Source organism: Sinocyclocheilus grahami, unplaced genomic scaffold, assembly GCF_001515645.1.
Source record: "Sinocyclocheilus grahami isolate Dianchi unplaced genomic scaffold, SAMN03320097.WGS_v1.1 scaffold622.1, whole genome shotgun sequence".
Taxonomy (NCBI): domain Eukaryota; kingdom Metazoa; phylum Chordata; class Actinopteri; order Cypriniformes; family Cyprinidae; genus Sinocyclocheilus; species Sinocyclocheilus grahami.
This window is the reverse complement of record NW_015505801.1, coordinates 150,988-172,042: the sequence shown is the minus strand read 5'-3', so window position 1 is coordinate 172,042 and position 21,055 is coordinate 150,988. Positions and strand designations below refer to the sequence as shown.

Below are 21,055 nucleotides of genomic sequence, written 5' to 3'. Positions count from 1 at the left end.
TTTTTAAAAATATGTAATAATTTATTCGCTGTTATGTCATTCCAAACTTTTTTTTTCCAAACTGACTTTTTGTCTTATGTGATAAATGAAAAAAGATATTTTCAGATATTTTAAAAGATATTTTTTTTGTCTATAAAATTGAAGTAAATGGTAACCAAAACAACATGATGGTGATTAAATAATTACAGAATTAAAATTTTTGGGTGAACTATCCCTTTAAACCTGTAAAGCCTTACGTATTAACCTGACATTTTTAAAGAAAAAATATATACGATTTTTAAATGTTTTGATACATTAAATGTAATTTTAAAAACATATTTGATACATCAGGCTTTTATGGCACATATAATAGAATATTGAGCTCATACTTGAGGTGGGAAGAAGCACCTCCGTTTTTTCATAAATATGCAGTTTGGTGTTGTTTATTTGTGGCCAAAAAGTGAAAATGAGAATTGTAATACCTTTAATATAAATAACTGAGAACAGTACAGCAAATTCATATCAATATTAGTTGTCACTCTATATTTCCCAATATTATACATGATTAAGATGATATTAAAATGTTTAGTTTTATGATCAAAACTCTGTCGTTTTCATTGTTTGGAAAACTATAATGCAAATACAATACAATGATGATCGAAAGATGTACAAATAAATGTTCTTCAAAGCCTGTTTTATCATATTTGATAGTTTTAACATAATTTTTCTAAAACATTATGTACTGATGATATTTAATCAGATAAACCTATAAGTTGCTCCAGTCCAGTAAATATTCTTCTTGCAATATTAATAAAAATATAAAAATTAATCTTGTTTACTTTATAAAAATCATTGTAGATTTTACAGAAAAAAGTAACATTTTTACAATTATTCTAGAAGCCGTTTTACTTACTAAAAGAGTATAAACTAGCAATCAAATGACAGAAGGCATGTAGTAGATTGTGTTCAACAGTAGCTTTGATCATGCTGATAATTTAGAGGTCTTAGGGATTCATATATCTAATATAATACAGTAGGCTTTATAGGGTTAAAGATGACGTGTTGGTCCAGTTTAATATGCAAATTAAGGTAGGTTGATTCCTCCGATAGTGTAAACACCATGGCACATCAAAACATTGCTCTGGCAACATTGGCGCAACCATTTGTCTTGAGTTTGGGGCATGAAATCCTGTTTGGCCGAAAAATGGAAGACGGGGGAATGGACGGGAAACCTGTTTGAAAACAATATTACATTATTTTGTGATGGCGGCACATAAATTATACCCGTCACCTTTCTATCCATCGTCCTTCCTGTTACGGTGAATGTGAGTGGCAGGCAGATGGCGACCGGGTCAGGACAGGTGAGATGGAAAAGACCTGCAGCTCATTGTGGTTTCAGACCAGCGGCTTCTCAGGGTATGTTTTGTTTATAGAGCCGAATCATCAGCGTAAGAGAGCAAGGATTACAGACAAACAGCACTGAACCGTGACGGGATAAGAAGAAGGGAGGTATCAGAGTATTAAACCACAGATACACACACACACACACACACTGAACTCCAAACATAATCTAACTCAGAGATTGTCTTTATTGCTGCAGTGTCATTGTCCTTCAAATTTGATCTTTCCTTGTCAAACAGATGCTGCGATGCTTTTATTAACTGGCTGGAGAGTGAGAGAGAGGATTCATTCTCAGGTTATTGTATCGCTTGTCCTTTCTATATCGTGTTCATAGACAGTGTTTTAGAAAGGAGACAGAGAGAAGGCGCGAGAGGGACTATTGTGTCAGGGACGGGGCCAAAGAGAGGGCAAGAGATAATGAGGTGGTGGAGGCGGGGCTTAACTTTGGGGTGTGGTTGGGTATAAAGGCCAGGACTGAATAGTCTCATCTTGATGCCCTCTGGTCTCATTCCCTTCTTCCCTCTATCTCTTCTCCTTTCTCCATCCCTCACTCTCTCGGAACCCCTCATATACTGACCTGCGGGGAGATCGGAGGGAGATCATGCTGTCTGTACTGGCACTGACGTCCGTGGTGCTCTTGGGCATAGGTAAATACATTTCATCCATCTTGCATTTCATCATTTTGTAGCAACAAAGCAAACAAACTAACTTTGAGGCTAACCAGAAAATGTGCAGAAGTCCTTCTCGTTCTCATACAGCATCTGTACAGTATGAGAGAATTATTGTGCGTTCAGACTCACCTGTGGTTTGTGCACCTGTCGCTTACCTGTTCAAAACTGGCCAGGTTTGAGAGATGCGGTAGATCAGAAAGAATAGAGAGAATCTTTCCTTAATTTTAACTGCTGTTTTCTGTTTTAAATAGAACATTTCATGCTTTTATTTATATCTGCAGGTATTTAGTTCTTTTTTAGATTTGCTTTTTATTTTATTTTGTTTCTTGTTTTCTAAATGCGCAAAAATATAAACGAGAATAAACTACAGTATCAAGGACATTACAAAAACAAGCGTTTGTTCTTGTTTTTGTTCTGGATCAAGGTTTATTTTTGTATCAGCTGTCTATTTAATGATTTTCAGCTTTTGTAATACTTTCTAACGTGTACTTGAAATCCTCACTCTATAGAATATTTTAACAATACAAATATATACAGTATATACTTTATATACTTTTTACTATATATATATATACATTTTTATTTACTTCATTTGATATTTTAATTATATTAATTTGTGCAAATTAATATTTCTGTGATCATCGTTTAAAATAAATTTTTAGTGACAAATTGCTGACTTTTTAAAGCTTTAAAGATGTTCTTAAGATTTATTTATATATATATATATATATATATATATATATGATTATTTGCATTTCACATCTCTAATATCACGGTTTTATTTATTTTGTCTAAATGTGTTTAGGGAATAGTGCATCTGACCCATATCTAAATAGTTTTAAAGCTTTAAAGAAGATATATTTATATATATATATATATATATATATATATATATATATATGATTATTTGCATTTCACATCTCTAATATCACGGTTTTATTTATTTTTTTGATTTGTCTAAATGTAGGCAAATTTTCCTCACTCTGTGTGTTTGTATGCTCCAGCCTCTCAGATCACGGCTATTGTTGTGTACACAAGCTGGGAGAGACATGCGCTGGTGGGCTCAGATGTCAGACTCTCTTGCTCTTTCTTCTCTTGGCAATGGACTTCTCCAGACGTAACCTTCTCGTGGCACTACCGTCCAGATGGGGCGAAAGAAGGCATCGCAGTGCGTAGAAACACACACACCTACACTTTTTCTGCTCTAGAGATATGTGTAAGAAATTATTTAAAGCAATAGTTAACCCAAAAGATATAAATATAGCGTACTATAGCATGGAACACATAAGAGATATTTGGCAGAATGTCCAGGCTTCTCTTTTCTTTACCCAGGCCCCCATCCATATTCATCATAAATAAAAGAGTTGCCTGTACAGTCTACTAAACATCAAATTTTTTTTTCTTCTTCCTTTGCAAGAGACAATGTTACACAGGTATGAAAGAACATGAGTGAGAATAAATGACAAAGTTTGTTTTTGGGTGAACTTTCTCTATAAGATGTTGTGTCTATACAGACACAAAACTAATTTACAGAACATTTTATAATAAATGTATTGACTAATCTACATCTAAAAGCAAATTAATTGCACATTTAGTTTTAGGTCATTTGTTTTTTAAATATTGCACTTATTTCTGAATAGTCAAGCATTCTTCAGCCAACAAAAGCATTTTAACCAAATCAAAAGATTAATATTTTTTCATCACATAACTTTATTTGACTGGATGCCTTATTGTTGTCTATATTCCAGAATATCTGAAAAGAAAATTAAAAAGGCAGTGCTTGCTTGAGAGCTTTATTTTCACAAGTTTTTAATAATTATTTTAATTTACAATTACAGCACGAAGCCTCATATTATTAATGTAGTGTGATTGCATTTCCCTAAACCTGTTACAAGGTGTTTGCACTGGTAGTGTAACTCATATCTGTATGAAAATATGCCCACCTCTTGGGAATAATATCCATGTGTCTGTGTGGTTTGTAGAGATAATTACCATGCAAACAGAAACATTAGGTCCTTGTGGGTGTAGTTCTTCTTGCCGTGCAAGTCTTTAAGTTGGCCAACCGGCTGCATTCATTTTACACTGTAGGTAGTTTTGCTGTGAAGATTCTCTGCTTTCTTTTTAATTGATGCATTTGATATAATCATATCATATATATATATATATATATATAAGATATAAACATAATATATATATATATATATATATATATATATATATATATAAAAAATCATAAGTAGTTTTACATTTTATGATAAGATATAGGATGATAACAGCTTTCTATCATTATTTAGATTTTCCACTATGTAGGTGGAGCTGCCTACGTGGATAACAAAGGCCCATTCCGGGACCGTCTGGAATTTGTGGGGAACCCCAGTCGCCGTGATGGCTCTATCCTGATCAAGAACCTTGACTTCTCAGACAACGGAACCTTCACCTGTGACGCCAAGAACCCACCTGACATTGCCGGCCGCCCCTCCAGCGTTCGACTTCTGGTGTTTGAGAAGGGTAACAGATCACTATGAACATTTTTGTCTCCATCGACTAATAAAAAATTATTTTGAAAACCAAAAATGGCTTCTTTGCAGAGAAACACCTTACAAAAGAAAGCCATTCGAGTTCCTCCTTTGCTTTCCCTTCTTGCTGCAGTTACTATCAAGACTGCTTTTTGCCTTTAGGCCCATCTTATTTCAGGGTGGCATACAAAATCTAGGAGATCATATGGCAGAAGATGAAAGTTTGCTGCTAATGGAAGTACAAAATAACAGTAAACAGAGACCCGAGTGGTTTCTTGTGTGGTTGTGCATTTTTTTCTGAGAGTACAATTTCAGTGAAAAATAGTCATTGTTGAATCCAAATGCCTCACACAGAGCCTAATTCATCAAATAAATGCTTTTTTGCAATGTTGTTGATTTTCTTCTTTGTTTCCCTTTTAAACAGTAAATGTAACTTCTCAGTGCGGTATTAGTGGTATATGCCGGCTTGGTTGGGAGGAAAAAATTGGAACATTTCCAGGTGGACATTGATTGATGTTGTTTGGAGTTATTTTTCAGTAATATAGTCGTGTCTGTAAAAATCCACACCACATAAAAAAGGTGCATTAAGGCAAAAACATAATGCAACTAATAGATCAGTTAAACTGTACAGAAACTCTTTAATCTGCAGTCCTCAACACTTCTCACTTTATATTCTCTCCTTTTCTCTCAGTTCCAGTCCAAGCTGGTGTGATAACAGGGGCCATTATTGGCGTAGTGTTGGGGCTGCTGATCCTCATTGTGGCAATTTACTATCTGATGCGTTTCCTGGTCGCCAGACGAGTGTTCAGCTTGAGCATGAGGTCAGTCTGGGAGCATCTGCTCCCTCAAGCCCGACCCGACCCTCTGCCTGGCCTTGACACACACACTCCTGTTCACACGCATACGCTTACCACGACACAGCCCAGATCCCCACCAGTCACACACTCACACAAAAACACACACGTCATGAGCAAGGCATTGACCGAACCCCCAACTAAACTGGGGATTACTAAGTCACCTATTCTTGCATAGCCGGACTAAATGCACTACTATTTTACCAAGATCTGCACACTTAGACAGGAAGAGTGACATTTGAGTAACCAGCCACTGTTTTGTTTTTATGTGCCTGTCCATTATAGTTATAGTCTGTCCATAAATATGAAGCATTAATGTACAGTAACTCACTCAATATACTGTTCTACTTGTAAATGACAAACTTTGGCAAATCTAGTTAATAGTTCTTCTATAGTGCTTTTAAAGTGCTTGTTGTATCAACCTTGAACAACTGTTCAACAATTTTTAGCCAACTGTTAAAAAATAAATAAATACAAATCAGTGTACCTTCACTCTCTTGTGAATAGATTGAGGGTGATCCATCTAAGGCTGAGACTATTGGACAATTACATAACAAGTTAAGTCCTCCTTCAACCAGATGGCCGAATTGTTCATGCAATTTTTGTATTTTTGTCCCCTTAGTAAACATGGCAAGAAAGGCAAAGGAAAAGAAGGATCACAGCAAAAACAGGCAAGTGCTCACCTGTGTCCACCCTAAACACGCACACAAACACACACAAGCACATATTCACATACACACATGCTTGCTAGTTTCTTTAAAGACCTCCTGTCCTCCAGTGGTCTCCCCCTCTTTTGTCTGTGGTTAGTTTTGACCAAGGTCTTTTTTAAAACAAGTCAAGTCAGTACATTTCCACACACTACCAGTCAAAAGTTTTGAATATTTAAGATTTTTTGTTTTGAAAGTCTCTTATGCTCACCAAGGAGGGATTTATTTGATCAAAAATACAGTAAAAACTGTAATATTGTTAAATATTATTGCATTTTAAAATAACTATTTTCTATTGTTTTAATATATTTTAAAATATAATTTATTCCTGTGATGCAAAGCTGAATTTTCAGCATCATTACTCCAGTTTTCAGTGTCACATGATCTTCAGAAATCCTTCTAATATGCTGATTTGGTGCTCAAGAAATAGTTCTTATTATTAGCAATGTTGAAAATAGTTGTTCTGCTTAATTTTTTGGAAACTGTGATACATTATTTAAAAGTTTGAGGTAAGATTAACATTTTTATTTTTATTTACTAATACTTTTATTTAGCATAGGCACATTAAATTTATCAAAAGTGACAGTAAAGACATTTATAATGTTATAAGATCTATTTCAAATAAGTGCTGTTCTTTTTAACTTTCCATTTATCAAATAATCCGGAGGGGAAAAATATTCCACAAAAAATATTAAGCAGCAAAAGTTTCCAGTGATAATAAGAACCATTATTAATACTGAGCACCAAATCAGCCTATTAGAATGATTTCTGAAGGATCATGTGACACTGGTGAGCCTAAGATATTTTTAAAAAATTAAAAAATTGTTTAATTATTTTAAACTTTTGACTGAGAGTGTATATTAGGCTTAAATAAGGCTACCAGATAAAATAATATAATAATATGTTGTAGTAATAATCAATTAAACTGTAATATAATTTATATAAATTAATAAATAAATATAAAAAATAAATATAATATAATGTAATAATAAAAATAAGCACTAAAGAAATGTCAGGTTCATGGAAGTTAAAACTCTCAATTTTAAAACTCCAAGCCTACATCTACCTCAGTGTTTGTGCTCCTGTCTGCATGCCAGCTTATGAAGCCTCATTCGCAATGCATGTAAACATACTTGTAATACAGTACATGTCTTGACCAGAGTAGCTGTGCCTCATCAAAAATAGAAGCAGGGGATATTTGGGATACAGCACTGGTGTCAAAACTACATTTTTTGAAGGATACAAGCACACAGGCATGTTTGTTGTTGCCATATACATTATACTGCAATTGTATGCAACAAGTCATGTGGAGAGTTATATATATATTAGGCTACAGTGTAACAATCCTTTAAAGGTTACAACATTAAAGGTTAAACCAATGCAGAAAATGAAAATTGATTTGTCCAGATTTAAGAATACACTATATTACTCTCAGCTCTTCCCAATGGTCCTGTGGACATCAGTGTCATTGAGCTGGCAGTCAAATGGAGCTCATACATCTTTTTCTGTGCTAACGTGCCATTCATTTACATACCAATTTACTTTTCTTTCTCTGTCTCTTTGGGTTTATTTTCTTCTGTGCACTTTTCCATGCCATTATCCTTCACTTCCTCCATATCACTGATTTTTCTCCTCTAGCTGTCTCGTCCCCTCCCTTTCCTGCTGTCCTCTGTTCTCTCCACAGGTGAACAGTAAAATGCTGTCAGACTGAATCATGTATCTGCTTTAATCATATATTTTATCACGACAAACACAATCACGTACAATCAAGCCACCGCCTTCCTCGTACTCATCTCATCTCTTACAGGATCAAACTAGCAGATTTCCAATCTTGTATTGCTTGTTCTTTCTGTTTTTATTGCCTTTCTTCTTTCTTTCTTTCTGTCATCGGTTTCAGTATACACTCCTCTGTTTGCGCTCCTCTGTGTGCGTCTCCTGTCAGCTTCACTCTTTCTCTTTCACTTCTTTATTTTCTTGGTTCTGTCAGTGTAAACCCAGTCTACCCTCCACTATCCAGTGAACTGAATGCAGGTTGATAAAGAGTCTATGTGCTGCAGACTAGAACTAAGATCTCAGGACTTTAAAATCCCATAGCGGAAACTTGCTGCATAGTTTTACATGAGTATTTAGATTACAAAAGCAGCAAAAAAAGATAAGATGTTCAGTAACAGATGTACATATTTCTAGATTTGACGTCACACAGAACTTACAGGAATATTTTGGGTTTAAAAACAAGTTCAAATCTGTCAACAGAATTCTAAATTCTGTGATAATTCAGTTTAAGTTGTATTTATTCCAAAGCATTCCTTTAAAGGTGAAGTGTTTAATTTCTGCACTAATAGTAGCATCAGATGGAACTGTAAAAACAATGATGTTGTTACTGCAAAAGTAGTAACGCGTTAGTAGTAAAGGCGTTATTTTTGACAGTATCTTTCCAAAAACCTCCTACCACCCTTTTATGCTTTTGACATATGGGACGTCCTGCCATAAACTCATAATGTAATGTTTCTATTTTCAAAAAGCCTACTTACTGTAAAACTGGGTTAAAGCAAAGTATTTTATTTGGAAAATATATTCACTTCACCTTTAATTGAGTTACATAGTGCAGCACCATTTCAGGTTCCTGACAGAACTGAAGTGAACCTTCTTTATGAAAAAAACCCAAAAGATAATCAAACATGTTTCAGCATCCCAAGGGGTCAAAGGTCAGCTGTATAAAGATTCTTTTATTTAGGTGCTGTGATGTCACGCTATCACTCCCTAACTGGCCACTTCCTGTTTTGTCCTCCCTTTCCAGAAACCGAAAGTTCCCCTGGTGTTCATCTCCTTCTAACCACTCGTTTAGCATTTCACTCTCTTTCTTCTTCTCTTCTGTAATGAAACTACCTCCCTTATTCTGGTCCCTCATATCCATTAAACTCATCTGACCATTCCTACCTAACCCACAAGCCCTTCTTTCTTCTTCACCCCTCTATCTTTTATCTTCTTGCTTTCTTTCTATCCCCCCCCCCTCTCTCTTTCTCTTTCCTCCCGTAGTGACTCACTCCTTCCGTCTCCACACTCCCTCTCTCTTTCCAGGCTTTGGCTGTGACGGATCCGGCCAAGCTGAAGGCGGCAGCATCAGAGAAGAAGAAACAGGAGTCTCGCAGGGAGAAGAAATAGGGATTGTGGAGCAGAGAGCTAGAGCTCCTGAGCGGGGCCTCCTCCACCCAGAACCAAGCCCAGGAAGAGGCAGCGGGGATGGGCAGGCAGGACAGGGTTCTTATGACCATTGAGCTAGAGCTCACTAAACAGGAGAGAGAGGGAGGGCAAACTAAAACGAGTCCCGCCGCGTTCTTTTCTCAACTCGCGCGCAAAATCACTCTCAAGTGAAAGAGACGGGTATGAAAAGAGGGGGTGGTGGAGAGTTTTGGAGGCGAGGAGTGAAAGATGAATCTTTAAAAACAGGAGGACAGGAGAGGGGTGAAGTTGGTCTCATTTTACTTCCAACTAAATAAAATGTGTGGTTCAAAAAAAATACTGTGTCCAATCTAGGTGCGGCACAATAAAGCTACAAACTACAAGCAACAAACGCAATCTCTATGAATTTTGTTGCCGTTGTGACCAGATATTTGATAATTATAATATATAATTATTATATATTTTAATTAGATATAAATTGTGTTGCTTTGTTTTTTGTCTTTATGTTCAGGTTAAAAATTCTGAATAGCTTCTATTCAAAATTTTTCTATTTTAATAAAAAAAATTAAATTATATAATCAGCTTAACAATTTGAGGGAAAATGTGATTAAAAATTGAATTGAAAAAATTTATATGAATTTTAGAATCTGTTGTATTTGATTTGTCCCTCTTTTGCTTTAATAACAGCAGCATACGAGCTGCTTGAACTACTTGATGATCATGTTTTGAAGCAAGAACATTTTACTCTACAAAGGAATTCACGTGTATAATGTTTCTTTTTCATTAAACTACAAATAGTGCAGCATTTTAAGTCCTTATATATAAATCCTAAAACCTTCTGGGATTTCTCCAGGTTTAAATGAGATCAAATCCCATATTTTCAGAGTGGACTTTTGAACCCCATTCTAGTCGTCTATTGTACATCTGTTCTGTGAAAATGCGCTCAGTTTTTGTTTTCAGAGAGGTCAGACAAATTACTTGTTGCCTGAAAGTTGTTGTGCTGCACCTGGTTAGGACACAGTCTTTTTAAGAAAAAAAAAATCACACATTCACAACAAAACCCAGAGCTGAGGGCCGTCCATTACACGCACACTGACAGTTTGTGAGAGCTGTAATCATGGCAGAATGGTGAAGATTTCCTCTTGTTAAGTGACAGAAAGCTCTGCCATCTCTCTCTCTCTGCACACACATGCAATCTTATACAAGAACACAATCTGAGCTGCACACTTTTCACACTTTGTACTTTTGTTAAAAAATGATTTCGGAAACTTTATATTAACTGTCTTTTTTTCTCATTCCCTCCCTCTCTTTCTGTTTTTCTCTGTTTTACTGCCTGTCGCTCTGTTTTTGTCTGTCTTTGGTCTTCCTATTCTCTAATCTCTCTTCCTTATAGCATTTCTGACACCTTTTTGTCTTTTTTCTACTTTTTACATTTATACTTTCACCATTCTTGTCATCTGATATATTGGTGCTATTACATCACGTCCTGTAGGCTGGCCCCCTAAAGTAGCCTTCCTCCCCACCCTTCTTTTACTGAGAGCTAAGATTTTTTTTAGTCATGGAATCCCGCACACACACACACACACACACACACACACTTCCTCACAGTTAAAATGTCATTACAGTCACATCAAATTTGTTCATATTTCATCCAACACACACTAACACTCATGGCGTCATCTCATGTGTCCCATCAAGCAATTTGAAGTGCTATCCCAATAGGTTTGTGACAGAAATTCAAATCTGACTTAGAGGTGTAATGTGTTTTTGCTCTGACTGCAGTGACTGAAATACCCAAAATGACGTTGATACTGTTGGCAGAGACACTCAAACACACGCTGTGAGAGTTACTTGATACTCTAAGTCAAATTCTCATGTCTGTCCGCATAAGCTGTTGTCTGACAAACAGCTGATTATTTTAGCACTCACTTGTAACTGGAGAACTATCTGTCTCTCTTCTGTCCAACTGTCCAATGAGAGCCGGCTCCTATGGTTGCACTTTTTCCCCGACCAGCTCCACACATATCATTAGTTAGGCCCATCGCTCCATCTTGAGTTTAACTTCAGCTCTCTCTAATCCTCCTCTAACTATCATGAATGCTCATCCTCCACCACCTCTTCTCATCCCCTGTTTCTGCTGGTAAGAAAACCCCAGTGCTCTCTCCTGCCCCATGCTGCCCACAGGAGAAAACGTTTTCATTCGGCCATATTGTCGCAAAGACGTCAATGCAAAAAATTTAAGTTCATTTAGCTAGCTCTCTGCTGACTACGATAGATGCGTGTTTTTCACGCCTTTGCATGTGTATGTTTTTAGTCTGACGACGTGTCTGTAACTTGTCAATGTGTTTAGGGAACAAAACAACATAAAAGTTGTAGCAACGTTCGTCACGTCATCGTTAGTAATGACAAGCTGTGCAGCAGCACCCTAGGACTGTTTGTGTGTTGGATGCAGAAATGTAATAGAGTTTAATGATGTTTAATAATATTTCTGCACTTTCATTTGACTGACATGGCAGAATTCATGTGGTTGTTTCTTCATAACAGTGTTTACCATCAGGCTGTTGGTGTGCTAAGGCTACGGGAAGTGATGCAATGAGGGCAGAAAAGATTTTGGAAGTTTTTGAGAAGAGAAATAAATTATGAAATACTGAGATGAAGACTTGGACTGAACTCATATTCAGGTGAAAAGTTGAGCCAAAGTACAATAAACATCTCAGTCTCTCAGGATATGTTTTTCTGTTCAAGTCTTCATGTCTATGCATGTCTGCCCCAAACCAGAGAGGGGCTCTCATTGGGAATGCCAGGAAAAGCTATAGAATTGTGAGGGCTTGTGGGAAATATGTTTGTTAGCCTACAGACAGATGCTTTTTATGCATCTCAGAGTAAATGTCAAGCAGCCGCATGGTACCTGCCATTAAACTGTTTAAATATCGGGCAATTCCCATGTTGTATGTATTGTGCACCTGTATTGGTACAGGTCTAGGTAACCGTTCTCTCTTCAAACTCCATTAAAAAGTCTAATTATTTTTTACTTTTATTTTATCTTTAACCTAGCTAACTTTGGTTTTCTGTAAAATGTCTTGTAAAAAGAAAAATCTCAAGTTGAAATAATTTCAGAAAAATGTCAATAAAAAAAATCTGATCCCTTGTGTGTTTTTGTTTGGACTGAAAGAATGACCTGAATAACCATCAGTGATGCAGATGAGTGAATAACTCTATAAAGTATAGTTTAAATGTAGCAAATGATACATGTCTAGTGCTTCTTGTTGCTATGGTTACTACCTCTGGCGAAGGCTGCTTCTGTTTGCAAGAGTGCGAGTTAGCAGGTTAATATACATTATATTGGCTACGCTCTGAATCTAACGTTTATGGATAGTAAAATGTTTGAAAATGCAGTTGAAAGGTTTCTTATTTGGTGTAGAATTAAAACAGATGCACATTTCATGGTTATGGTGCAAAAGAGGGCGTGAAACGTAAAGAAAATTATGCGTTTTAGCTGTCAACAAATTGTCAGTAGACCTAAGGATGTGCTTAACCTTGTTTAACCTTAACCTTATTTGTGATTTTTTCAAGCAATAAACTTACGGAAAAAGAAAATTCCCGCACACTATCAATAGTGCAAAAGTATCAAAAAGGTTTAATTTCAATGTTTCGGTCGCATGACCTTCATCAGGTATTTTTTGGGTAGGAAGATACCTGATGAAGGTCATACGACCGAAGCGTTGTAATTAAACTTTTTTGATACTTTTGCACTATTGACATTGTGCGGGAATTGTTTTCTTTTTCCTTGAGTTTTGATCTTTGTGGTCTCTGATTCCTACGCACCTATCAATTGCCGTCAGGTGTGCAGAGATTGATTGTTAAATGAAAGCAATAAACGTACAAAATTAAGTAAACATCAACATAAAATAGTTAATACATTTCTTTGTTGCGAGAAAAACATGGGGTAACAGCTTCACACATCAATGAATTTTTATTTAAAATTATAGAATCAAGATTACAGATTAATATTCCATAATTATAGTGAATATGTATATATAGGCCTAGGCTTGCTTTGTGTGTAGTAGCCTGATGTTATCAACCAGTTTAGTGTCAATTGTTCAAGAAACAGTAAACTATATACAATTTATTTTGTACGTACATAATATGCTATAACCAGAGCACACAGACGGCCTCTGGTAAGTTTAGACTATTTTGATCACATTAGCCTGAAAAGAAAAAAATGGAAAAAGTGACATATGTCCTCCATAGAGACAATGAATAGTGTAGCATGTGAAGTTCATGTGATTTATCACTGATTTTTGCGTCAGCTGAGTATCGCTGCCGGGCACAGTGGGGTCAGGAGAGCAGCTGCTCTCTCCGGTCCAGTTCTTAATGGATCTGGCAGAGACGTTGATTGCAGAGTTGTAGCTCCCACATTCTCAAGGCTTGATTTAGATGGTAAAGAAATCCTCAAGTTAAATCATAATCATAATTTAATTACAAAATAAATGTAATTGTAATCAGTTACAGTTACAGTTACAGTTACTGAGAAAAAAATTTATAATTAAATGATGGTTACTTATGAAAATGTTAACGATTACGAAGGGGTTACATCTGAATTTTTCACACACACACACACCCCCACGCACACACATACAGATTTAATTGATTAAAATATGAGACACCAATATCTCAGGAGTTTAGTACAGAGAACAGGACACATGATTATTCGATAACTGTTTTTATTTTTTAAGATGAACTGGTTTTTCCCCCAAAAAATTTATAATTAAATGATGGTTACTTATGAAAATGTTAACGATTACGAAGGGGTTACATCTGAATTTTTCACACACACACACACACCCCCACGCACACACATACAGATTTAATTGATTAAAATATGAGACACCAATATCTCAGGAGTTTAGTACAGAGAACAGGACACATGATTATTCGATAACTGTTTTTATTTTTTAAGATGAACTGGTTTTTCCCCCCCAAGGCATTGTTAGATTCCAGTGTTTCCTGTCATAGCTATGCAAAGATTTGATTTCAAAAGCAGCATCTATTAAACTATTTTTTTTGTTATGATTTTAAATCTGTATTTAACCTCAGAATGATCTCAAAGTAAGTCTGATTTTGTGGTGGCTGTGCTTTAAAATAAAATTATTATAATCTTAATTCAAATGATAAAGGATTTCATTCAAATGATGAAATAATGGAGGTTGATGAACCACAATTCCAGAAAAGTTGGGCTGTTTTGTGAAATGTCATGAAACCAAGAATATGTTATTTGTTCATTTAATTTAACCTTTATTTAATTGACTATAGTACAAAGAAAAAAATTCCAATGTTTACACTGGCCAACTTATTTTTATTTTATTCACACTCCAAAAAAGTTGGGACATAAGCATGTTTATCATTATGTCGCATCAACTTTCTTTTTAACTACAGTGTTTAATTGTTTTGGAATTGAGGATACTAATTTTTAAAGTTTTGCAAGCAAAATATTTGTCCAATCTCGCTTGATACAAGACGTCAGATGCTCAGCAGCCTGTGATCATCGTTGTCTGATTCCCCTTTTCATGACGGGCCATACATTTTCAATAGGAGACAGATCTGGACTGATCTAGCACATTCCCTCTGTGTCTACGAAACCACACTGTTGTAGCACATGCAGACTGAAACCTGGCATTGTCTTGTTCTAATAACCATGGACTTCCCATGAAAGACAACATCTTGATAGCAGTATATGTCTGTACAATTACAATGTATGCCTCCATATCAATGGTTGCACATATTCCAGTAACCCATGCCATTTGCTCTGCTGCACCCCATACCATGACAGACGTTTGCATCTGTCGCTGGTAAAAGTCTGGATGGGCCCTTTGGTCTTTGGGACTGAGAACTCGACGTCCATTTTTCTCAGAAACCAGTTGAAATGTGGACTCATCTGACCACAGCAAACATTTCTTTGATGAGATGTGAGAACATCAATAGAATTAATGTATAGTTTTCTCCTTGAGTAACAGAGATTCAAGTTGCATTTATTGATGCAGCGGCAGACTGTGTTAAGTGACAGGGTTTTTTCCCGAAGTGCTCCTGAGCCCATGTGGCTATATTTAACACCGCAGCATGATGGCTCACACACATTCAGAGATTACCTGCCTTGCCCTACACAGACTGAGATTTCTCTGGATTCCCTGAATCTTTCCACAATATTATGAATGGTAGTTGGTGAAATACCTAAATTATTTGTGATTTTGCATTGGGAAATATGTTTTTGATTTGTTTGACACTTCTCATGAAATTTGGCACAAAGTGATGAGCCATGCATGATCCAGCTTTGCTTGCAATGACTGAGATGCTTCTTTTATACCCAAACATGACACCCTCATCTATTACTAATTCACCTGCTTACTGTGAACCATTTCAAAACAGTTTAATTTGCGTACTCTATAACCTTTTCACTTTTATTTTGCCTCTGTCCCAACTTTTTTGGAGTGTGTTGCAGCCATCAAAATCAAAAACATTTTATATTCACAAAAAAACAATAAGGTGGTCAGTGAAAACTTTGGAAATCTTTTCCAAATTAAATAAAAGTTAAAGAGAATTAACAAATCACAGACTCTTGATTTTATTGCATTTTACAAAACTTCCCAACTTTTCTGGAATTGGGGTTGTGGTGTTGAGCACTGTAGTAAGGTTAACCCTGCCTGGTTTTAATGTTTGAAAATGACTAACAGTCGAAAACATTAGAAATTTAGAAAAGTAATTAAAACGTAATCAAATGTAATCAGTTACATTACTGCAATAAAGTAATTTAAATAGTTACACTACTTATTACATTCTAAATAGGGTAACTTGATATCTGTAACCTATTACATTTCCAAAAGTAACCTTCCCAACACTGAATTCAGCCCATATCTCGCTTCCTCTGCCTTTCTAACAAGCATAAAATAAATTATGATGATAAAAGTGTGTGTAAGGGAGAGAGAAAGAGGGGGAAAGTGGTAGCAGGTGCAGGTATACAGAGCCATGGGCATGAAGGTTGTGTGTGTGTCTGTATGTTTTTAAGGGCAGGGGGTGGGAAGTGAGCTTCGGGTTACCCTGAGGCACAAATGGGGGGAGAGAACAGGCTGTGTGTGTGTGCGTGTGTGTTATTAGGTGGAGAAGGGGTATGTTACCTCCAAAAAAAGCCACCAGTGTCTTCCACACGTGTGAGGGGAGAGTGGGAGAAATCTGGGCGTTAGTTCATTAATCAACAAACATGGGAAAAGGGGTGAGTGTGTCTTCCTGTGGTGCTTCATCTATTATTCTGTCTATCATTTTCTCTTGCCGACTTTCTTTCTTTCTCTCACAGATTGTTATGAGTGTTGTGCACCCTTAAATAATGTATTGGTTTAGTATCACAACGTTTCTTATGAATACAGCATGATTATGTAGGAATATGTTTGTGTAGGAGATAAGTGACAGAAAGGAGATGGAAGGTGAAACTCACAAAGAAATGTTTGGGTGATTGAAAGAAAAAATTGAACAAAAATCGAAAGAACTGAAAGAACAAAAATGTAATTAGAATTTGCATTTAAGAAAATAAATAATGTTTTTAAACCATTAAAATTATTTAATTCTTACTATTGTTATAATGTAAAAAAATCGTATTCTTATTACATAGTACAAAAAAATGGATTAAAAAAATTAAATCGGCATGATATCTGCTTTATCATGTTGTCTAACATTAAAACATTTTTTACATTGATGTAATGAGAATGAAAGCTACTGTGATTTGAGGAAGGAGTAATAAGGCTTATAAATTACATAAAAATATCACAATGCAAAAATAAATGCTAAAATAGGTTTAATTTAAATTGATGTTTAATTCTGGGATGGGAAAATATGACCTGAACATTCCTTAACAATTTAGAGATTCACAGTGGAAGCTGCATCTAATTTATAATGTTTGTGAAATAATAAGTTGGTGTCGGTTTGCGACTTCTGACATGTGTTTGATTATCTGAAAATTATTTTACTGATGTGATGCTGTCTATATGCTCATATTGAGGCTGAGAGGTGTGATAGATCAGGCTGGCTTATGTTTGATTGGTATTAATGTGAATTAATTCAGGTCTGATTTAAGGGGTAATGAATGATCTTCTCTCTGCTCCACATGCTGTTCTGCCTGTACACGTGTCAGACACACACACATACAGTCACAGCTGAGTAAGAGTGACAGGACCAGGTGATTTCCATGACACCCTGTTCCTAGTGTGTCAGCACACAGCACACATTTCCTGCCAAAGACGAGCACAAAGTACACTACTTCACATGAACCAATATGTTCAAGCACTCTCAGTGTTTGATAACACTCTCAATGATCTGCCATAGTTTCACATAGCTTGTCGTATGTAGTTTTAAAGACTGACTGAGTTAATATTATGGTGTTCGTTAAAGTACGGAGCTACAGTTCAGGTGAAAAATTACTATTCAGTTATAAATATTCAGCTGACTAATTAACAAATATGTACAAACATGATGTAAATACCCTTAGAATTCACTTATTACTAGTGTGCACTTGTTTCCCCTAGATAGCAATATGTATACATATATATATATATATGAAATTAATTAATCAAAAATAGAAAAAGTGTGTGTGTATATATATATGTATATATATATATATATATAATTGAGAAGTCTCATAAGCTATGAAGGAGCAACATCTGAGTAATAAAATGTTATTCTCTGGGTATTATTCTCTCTCTCTCAGTATGGACATGAAAGCAGCTCTGAGGCTGCTCCAACGAGAGGAAAGAGAAAGATGAAAGAGAAAAATTTAGATGAGCTGAAGAAAGAGGTGGCACTGGTAAGAAGTTTTTGTTTTGTGTCTGTGCATAAGTGTACATGAAAAAAGAGAGAGAGTGTATGTGTGAGCCTGCAGGTACGAGAGTGTAAGAGATGATAATTAGAAATCAAACAATGAAATTGTCTCTAAAAAATGTGATACGTTTTGATGGTCCAACTAATTGACAGACATGAAGTGTTGCATTATATCTGATGTTCTTATGTGTGTTTCTACAGGATGATCATAAGCTGTCTCTAGATGAGCTCAGTACTCGTTATGGAGTTGACCTTGCCAGAGTGAGTCATCTTAACTTTCACCCTCGACATTTGCAATAATGAATCGGATATTTTTCAAATCGTGATGACATTTTAACCACCTGCACATTCAAGCAGCACACCCACGGCCAACTAAATAAGGCTTTGGAATATATATCATTTAATGATATTAGTTGATGGGGAAAAGCAGGTTTAGCTAAATAAATATAAATTTTTAGCTATTTTGTGATATTTTGTAACTTTTTGCTGCAGCTTAGTTTAATGGTTTAAGCTTGTCTTAGCTTATGTAGCTGGTATCCACACATTGTTTTCCTGTTTTTTGTGCGCCTTGAAAAGCTTGCTTTAAAGATGCTATATAACATTTTAAAAAAGTATTTTTATTTTTGAGCCATTTTCTGATAATTTTTAGCTTTGTGATACAGCATTTATCCGATTTCTGGAGCTTCCGTAAATGGAAATTGCCTGCATTTCCTTAAAACATTGTAAGCCTAAATAGATAGTTGAAACCACTGGTCTCTAGTCACCTTATAGGCTTGATATGCTTTTGGAAAAGGCTGGCCTGGTCTCTAGTCCTGTCCTGCTGAGTGCCCAAAACCCTTCTAAAACCACCATCCTGGCGACCACCTTAGATCAGTAAACCACTTTAGACTGGTTCAAGCTATATGTATTAGCAAGGATGTCTTCAGAGTTGCTACAGGAAATCTTGAGTAACTTTGTCTCCATCCCACCAGGGTCTGACCCATAAGAGAGCGCTAGAAATTCTGGCCCGCGACGGTCCAAATGCGCTGACCCCACCGCCCACCACACCAGAGTGGGTGAAGTTCTGTAAGCAGCTGTTTGGAGGATTCTCCGTCCTGCTCTGGATCGGTGCCATCCTCTGCTTTTTTGCCTATGGTATTCAAGCGGCCACAGAGGATGAGCCTGTCAATGACAATGTGAGTGCACTTACTATCCGGCCATGAGAATGAGAGGGCTTATTAATAAGCAGCTAGTAAGACTGTAAGTTGTTGTGAGATCTGTGGCCTGTTCCAGACACACTGACTTTTGGTGCTTATAAAAGAGACACAGGGTTAAACCTGTCTGGATCCTGTTTTAGAGTCCAAATGTTATTTGAGCTTGTTGTAAGTGATGTGTGCTATAGTGTAACTTTGTGCATTTAAAAACAATTATCACAATCTAGCTGTGAAGGAATTCATATTTAAGAATCCCACTTGCTTACTGAGCAAATCTGAAACAAGCTTCATTATGAAAAGCTTGAGATGCTGTTGACACAAATCATAGTCGTTCATACAAAATAATATAATTCATAATAATTAGTGAAAGTACCTATATATTTCTCTCTAGCATTTAACTAATAGCAAGTTCCTTTTTGCAAATCTCTAGTTTCCTATTTAAAAGTTCCACTTGCTCATTGCTCAGATCTGAAACATCCCTCATTATAAGGAGATGCTGGTAACACAAATTAGTCATTCATACAGTATAATTCATAAAAGTAGTAGGCCTAAAAGTACTCATATGTCTCTAATATTTAAATAATACCTGTGCAAGTTCCTTTTTACAAATTGCTAAGTTTTCTAAAATCCGTATTTAAGCCGATTAAAAGAGGAAATTACAAAAATGATGGGCTAAATTGGTCTCACTCCACCAGAGGGGAATTAAAACCTGCTGCACACGTTGTTGGCAACTGAGGTGGATACATTTCTTTTAGCTCTGCTGTCCCATATACAGTATGATGAATGAGTCCCAGTCTATGGACTGAGCTCCCAGCTGCTTGTGGGACAGTTTAGGGTCAGTGATAAATGAAAATGTGAAGTTAAGAATTATTTAACTGTGTTTGCTCCTTTACACCATTTTTGCATGTTACCCATTCTAAACTGACAGTGTGTGTATGTTTAAATGGTCTGACAGTGCTATTCTTTTGTCATGTTTTTCATGAAAAAAGGGTTAAAATATGGAAACTTTTGGGGTGGCTGGTGGGCTTCCATGAGAAACCTTTGCAATGACTGAGATGGTTTTGAACACTGGTCACTAAAATTGCCAGATGCATTTCAGCCTTAAGACGGCATAAATTAAACAAACTGCAAGATGTAAACAGCATATATCTTGTGCACTACTTGTACACCAGTTGTTGTTGTTTTATCTATATCATATTTACAGATGTAAAAAAGAGTGGTGGAGTCTTGGCTTAAACCTTATCAGCCAAAAAAAAAAAGTGAGTAGTTTTGAACCCCCTGACCCTTGACTTGTGTTTCTCTCTCTCTGGTTTACTGCAGCTGTATCTGGGTGTGGTTCTGTCTGCTGTGGTCATCATAACCGGCTGCTTCTCATATTATCAAGAAGCCAAAAGCTCCCGGATCATGGACTCATTCAAAAACATGGTGCCTCAGGTCAGTTTGATAACAGCAGTGGATTGCTTTGGATAAAAGTGTTTTGCTAAATGAATAAATGTAAATGTAAATACTTACTCAGGTGGATAACTCATCTCTCACCGGAGAGTCAGAACCTCAGACCCGTTCTCCAGAGTTTACTCATGAAAACCCTCTGGAGACCAGAAACATCAGCTTCTTCTCCACCAACTGTGTGGAAGGTCAGTCCTTCATTCATTACTTTATTCATTCAAGCATAATAATTAGCGTATTTGATTGTTC

At 36.2% G+C, this 21,055-nt stretch overlaps 2 protein-coding genes across 4 annotated transcripts; both read left to right on the top strand.

The window, feature by feature from the left end:
* Window positions 1-1,853: 1,853 nt before the first annotated feature.
* LOC107557873 (myelin protein P0-like) lies at window positions 1,854-12,448 on the top strand. 3 transcript variants are annotated; one of them, XM_016241447.1, is made up of 6 exons: window positions 1,854-2,027; window positions 3,056-3,219; window positions 4,346-4,559; window positions 5,259-5,388; window positions 6,044-6,092; window positions 10,801-12,448. In XM_016241447.1, exons 1-6 carry the CDS (start codon window positions 1,982-1,984, stop codon window positions 10,816-10,818), a joined length of 621 nt encoding a protein of 206 aa, XP_016096933.1. In that variant the 5' UTR covers window positions 1,854-1,981; the 3' UTR covers window positions 10,819-12,448. The 3 variants fall into 3 exon arrangements, with proteins under 3 accessions (XP_016096933.1, XP_016096931.1, XP_016096932.1); XM_016241445.1 differs by lacking the exon at window positions 10,801-12,448 and adding an exon at window positions 9,207-9,753; XM_016241446.1 differs by lacking the exon at window positions 10,801-12,448 and adding an exon at window positions 8,926-9,191.
* Window positions 12,449-16,447: 3,999 nt separating this feature from the next.
* On the top strand, window positions 16,448-20,861 carry LOC107557875 (sodium/potassium-transporting ATPase subunit alpha-2-like). The gene is made up of 5 exons (XM_016241449.1): window positions 16,448-16,572; window positions 18,058-18,153; window positions 18,369-18,428; window positions 19,139-19,342; window positions 20,681-20,861. The coding sequence occupies exons 1-5, from the start codon at window positions 16,561-16,563 to the stop codon at window positions 20,828-20,830; spliced, it is 522 nt and encodes a 173-aa protein (XP_016096935.1). The 5' UTR covers window positions 16,448-16,560; the 3' UTR covers window positions 20,831-20,861.
* The last annotated feature ends 194 nt before the right edge of the window (window positions 20,862-21,055 follow it).

Bases quoted from the DNA above. Each gene is read 5' to 3' on its own strand.
- LOC107557875 (XM_016241449.1), top strand. The intron at 18,429-19,138 runs GTGAGTCATCTT...CCATCCCACCAG, and splicing joins ATGGAGTTGACCTTGCCAGA to GGTCTGACCCATAAGAGAGC. The intron at 19,343-20,680 runs GTGAGTGCACTT...GGTTTACTGCAG, and splicing joins ATGAGCCTGTCAATGACAAT to CTGTATCTGGGTGTGGTTCT.
- LOC107557873 (XM_016241445.1), top strand. From the start codon at position 1,982: ATGCTGTCTGTACTGGCACTGACGTCCGTGGTGCTCTTGGGCATAG. The intron at 3,220-4,345 runs GTGCGTAGAAAC...ATCATTATTTAG, and splicing joins GGGCGAAAGAAGGCATCGCA to ATTTTCCACTATGTAGGTGG. The intron at 4,560-5,258 runs GTAACAGATCAC...CTTTTCTCTCAG, and splicing joins ACTTCTGGTGTTTGAGAAGG to TTCCAGTCCAAGCTGGTGTG.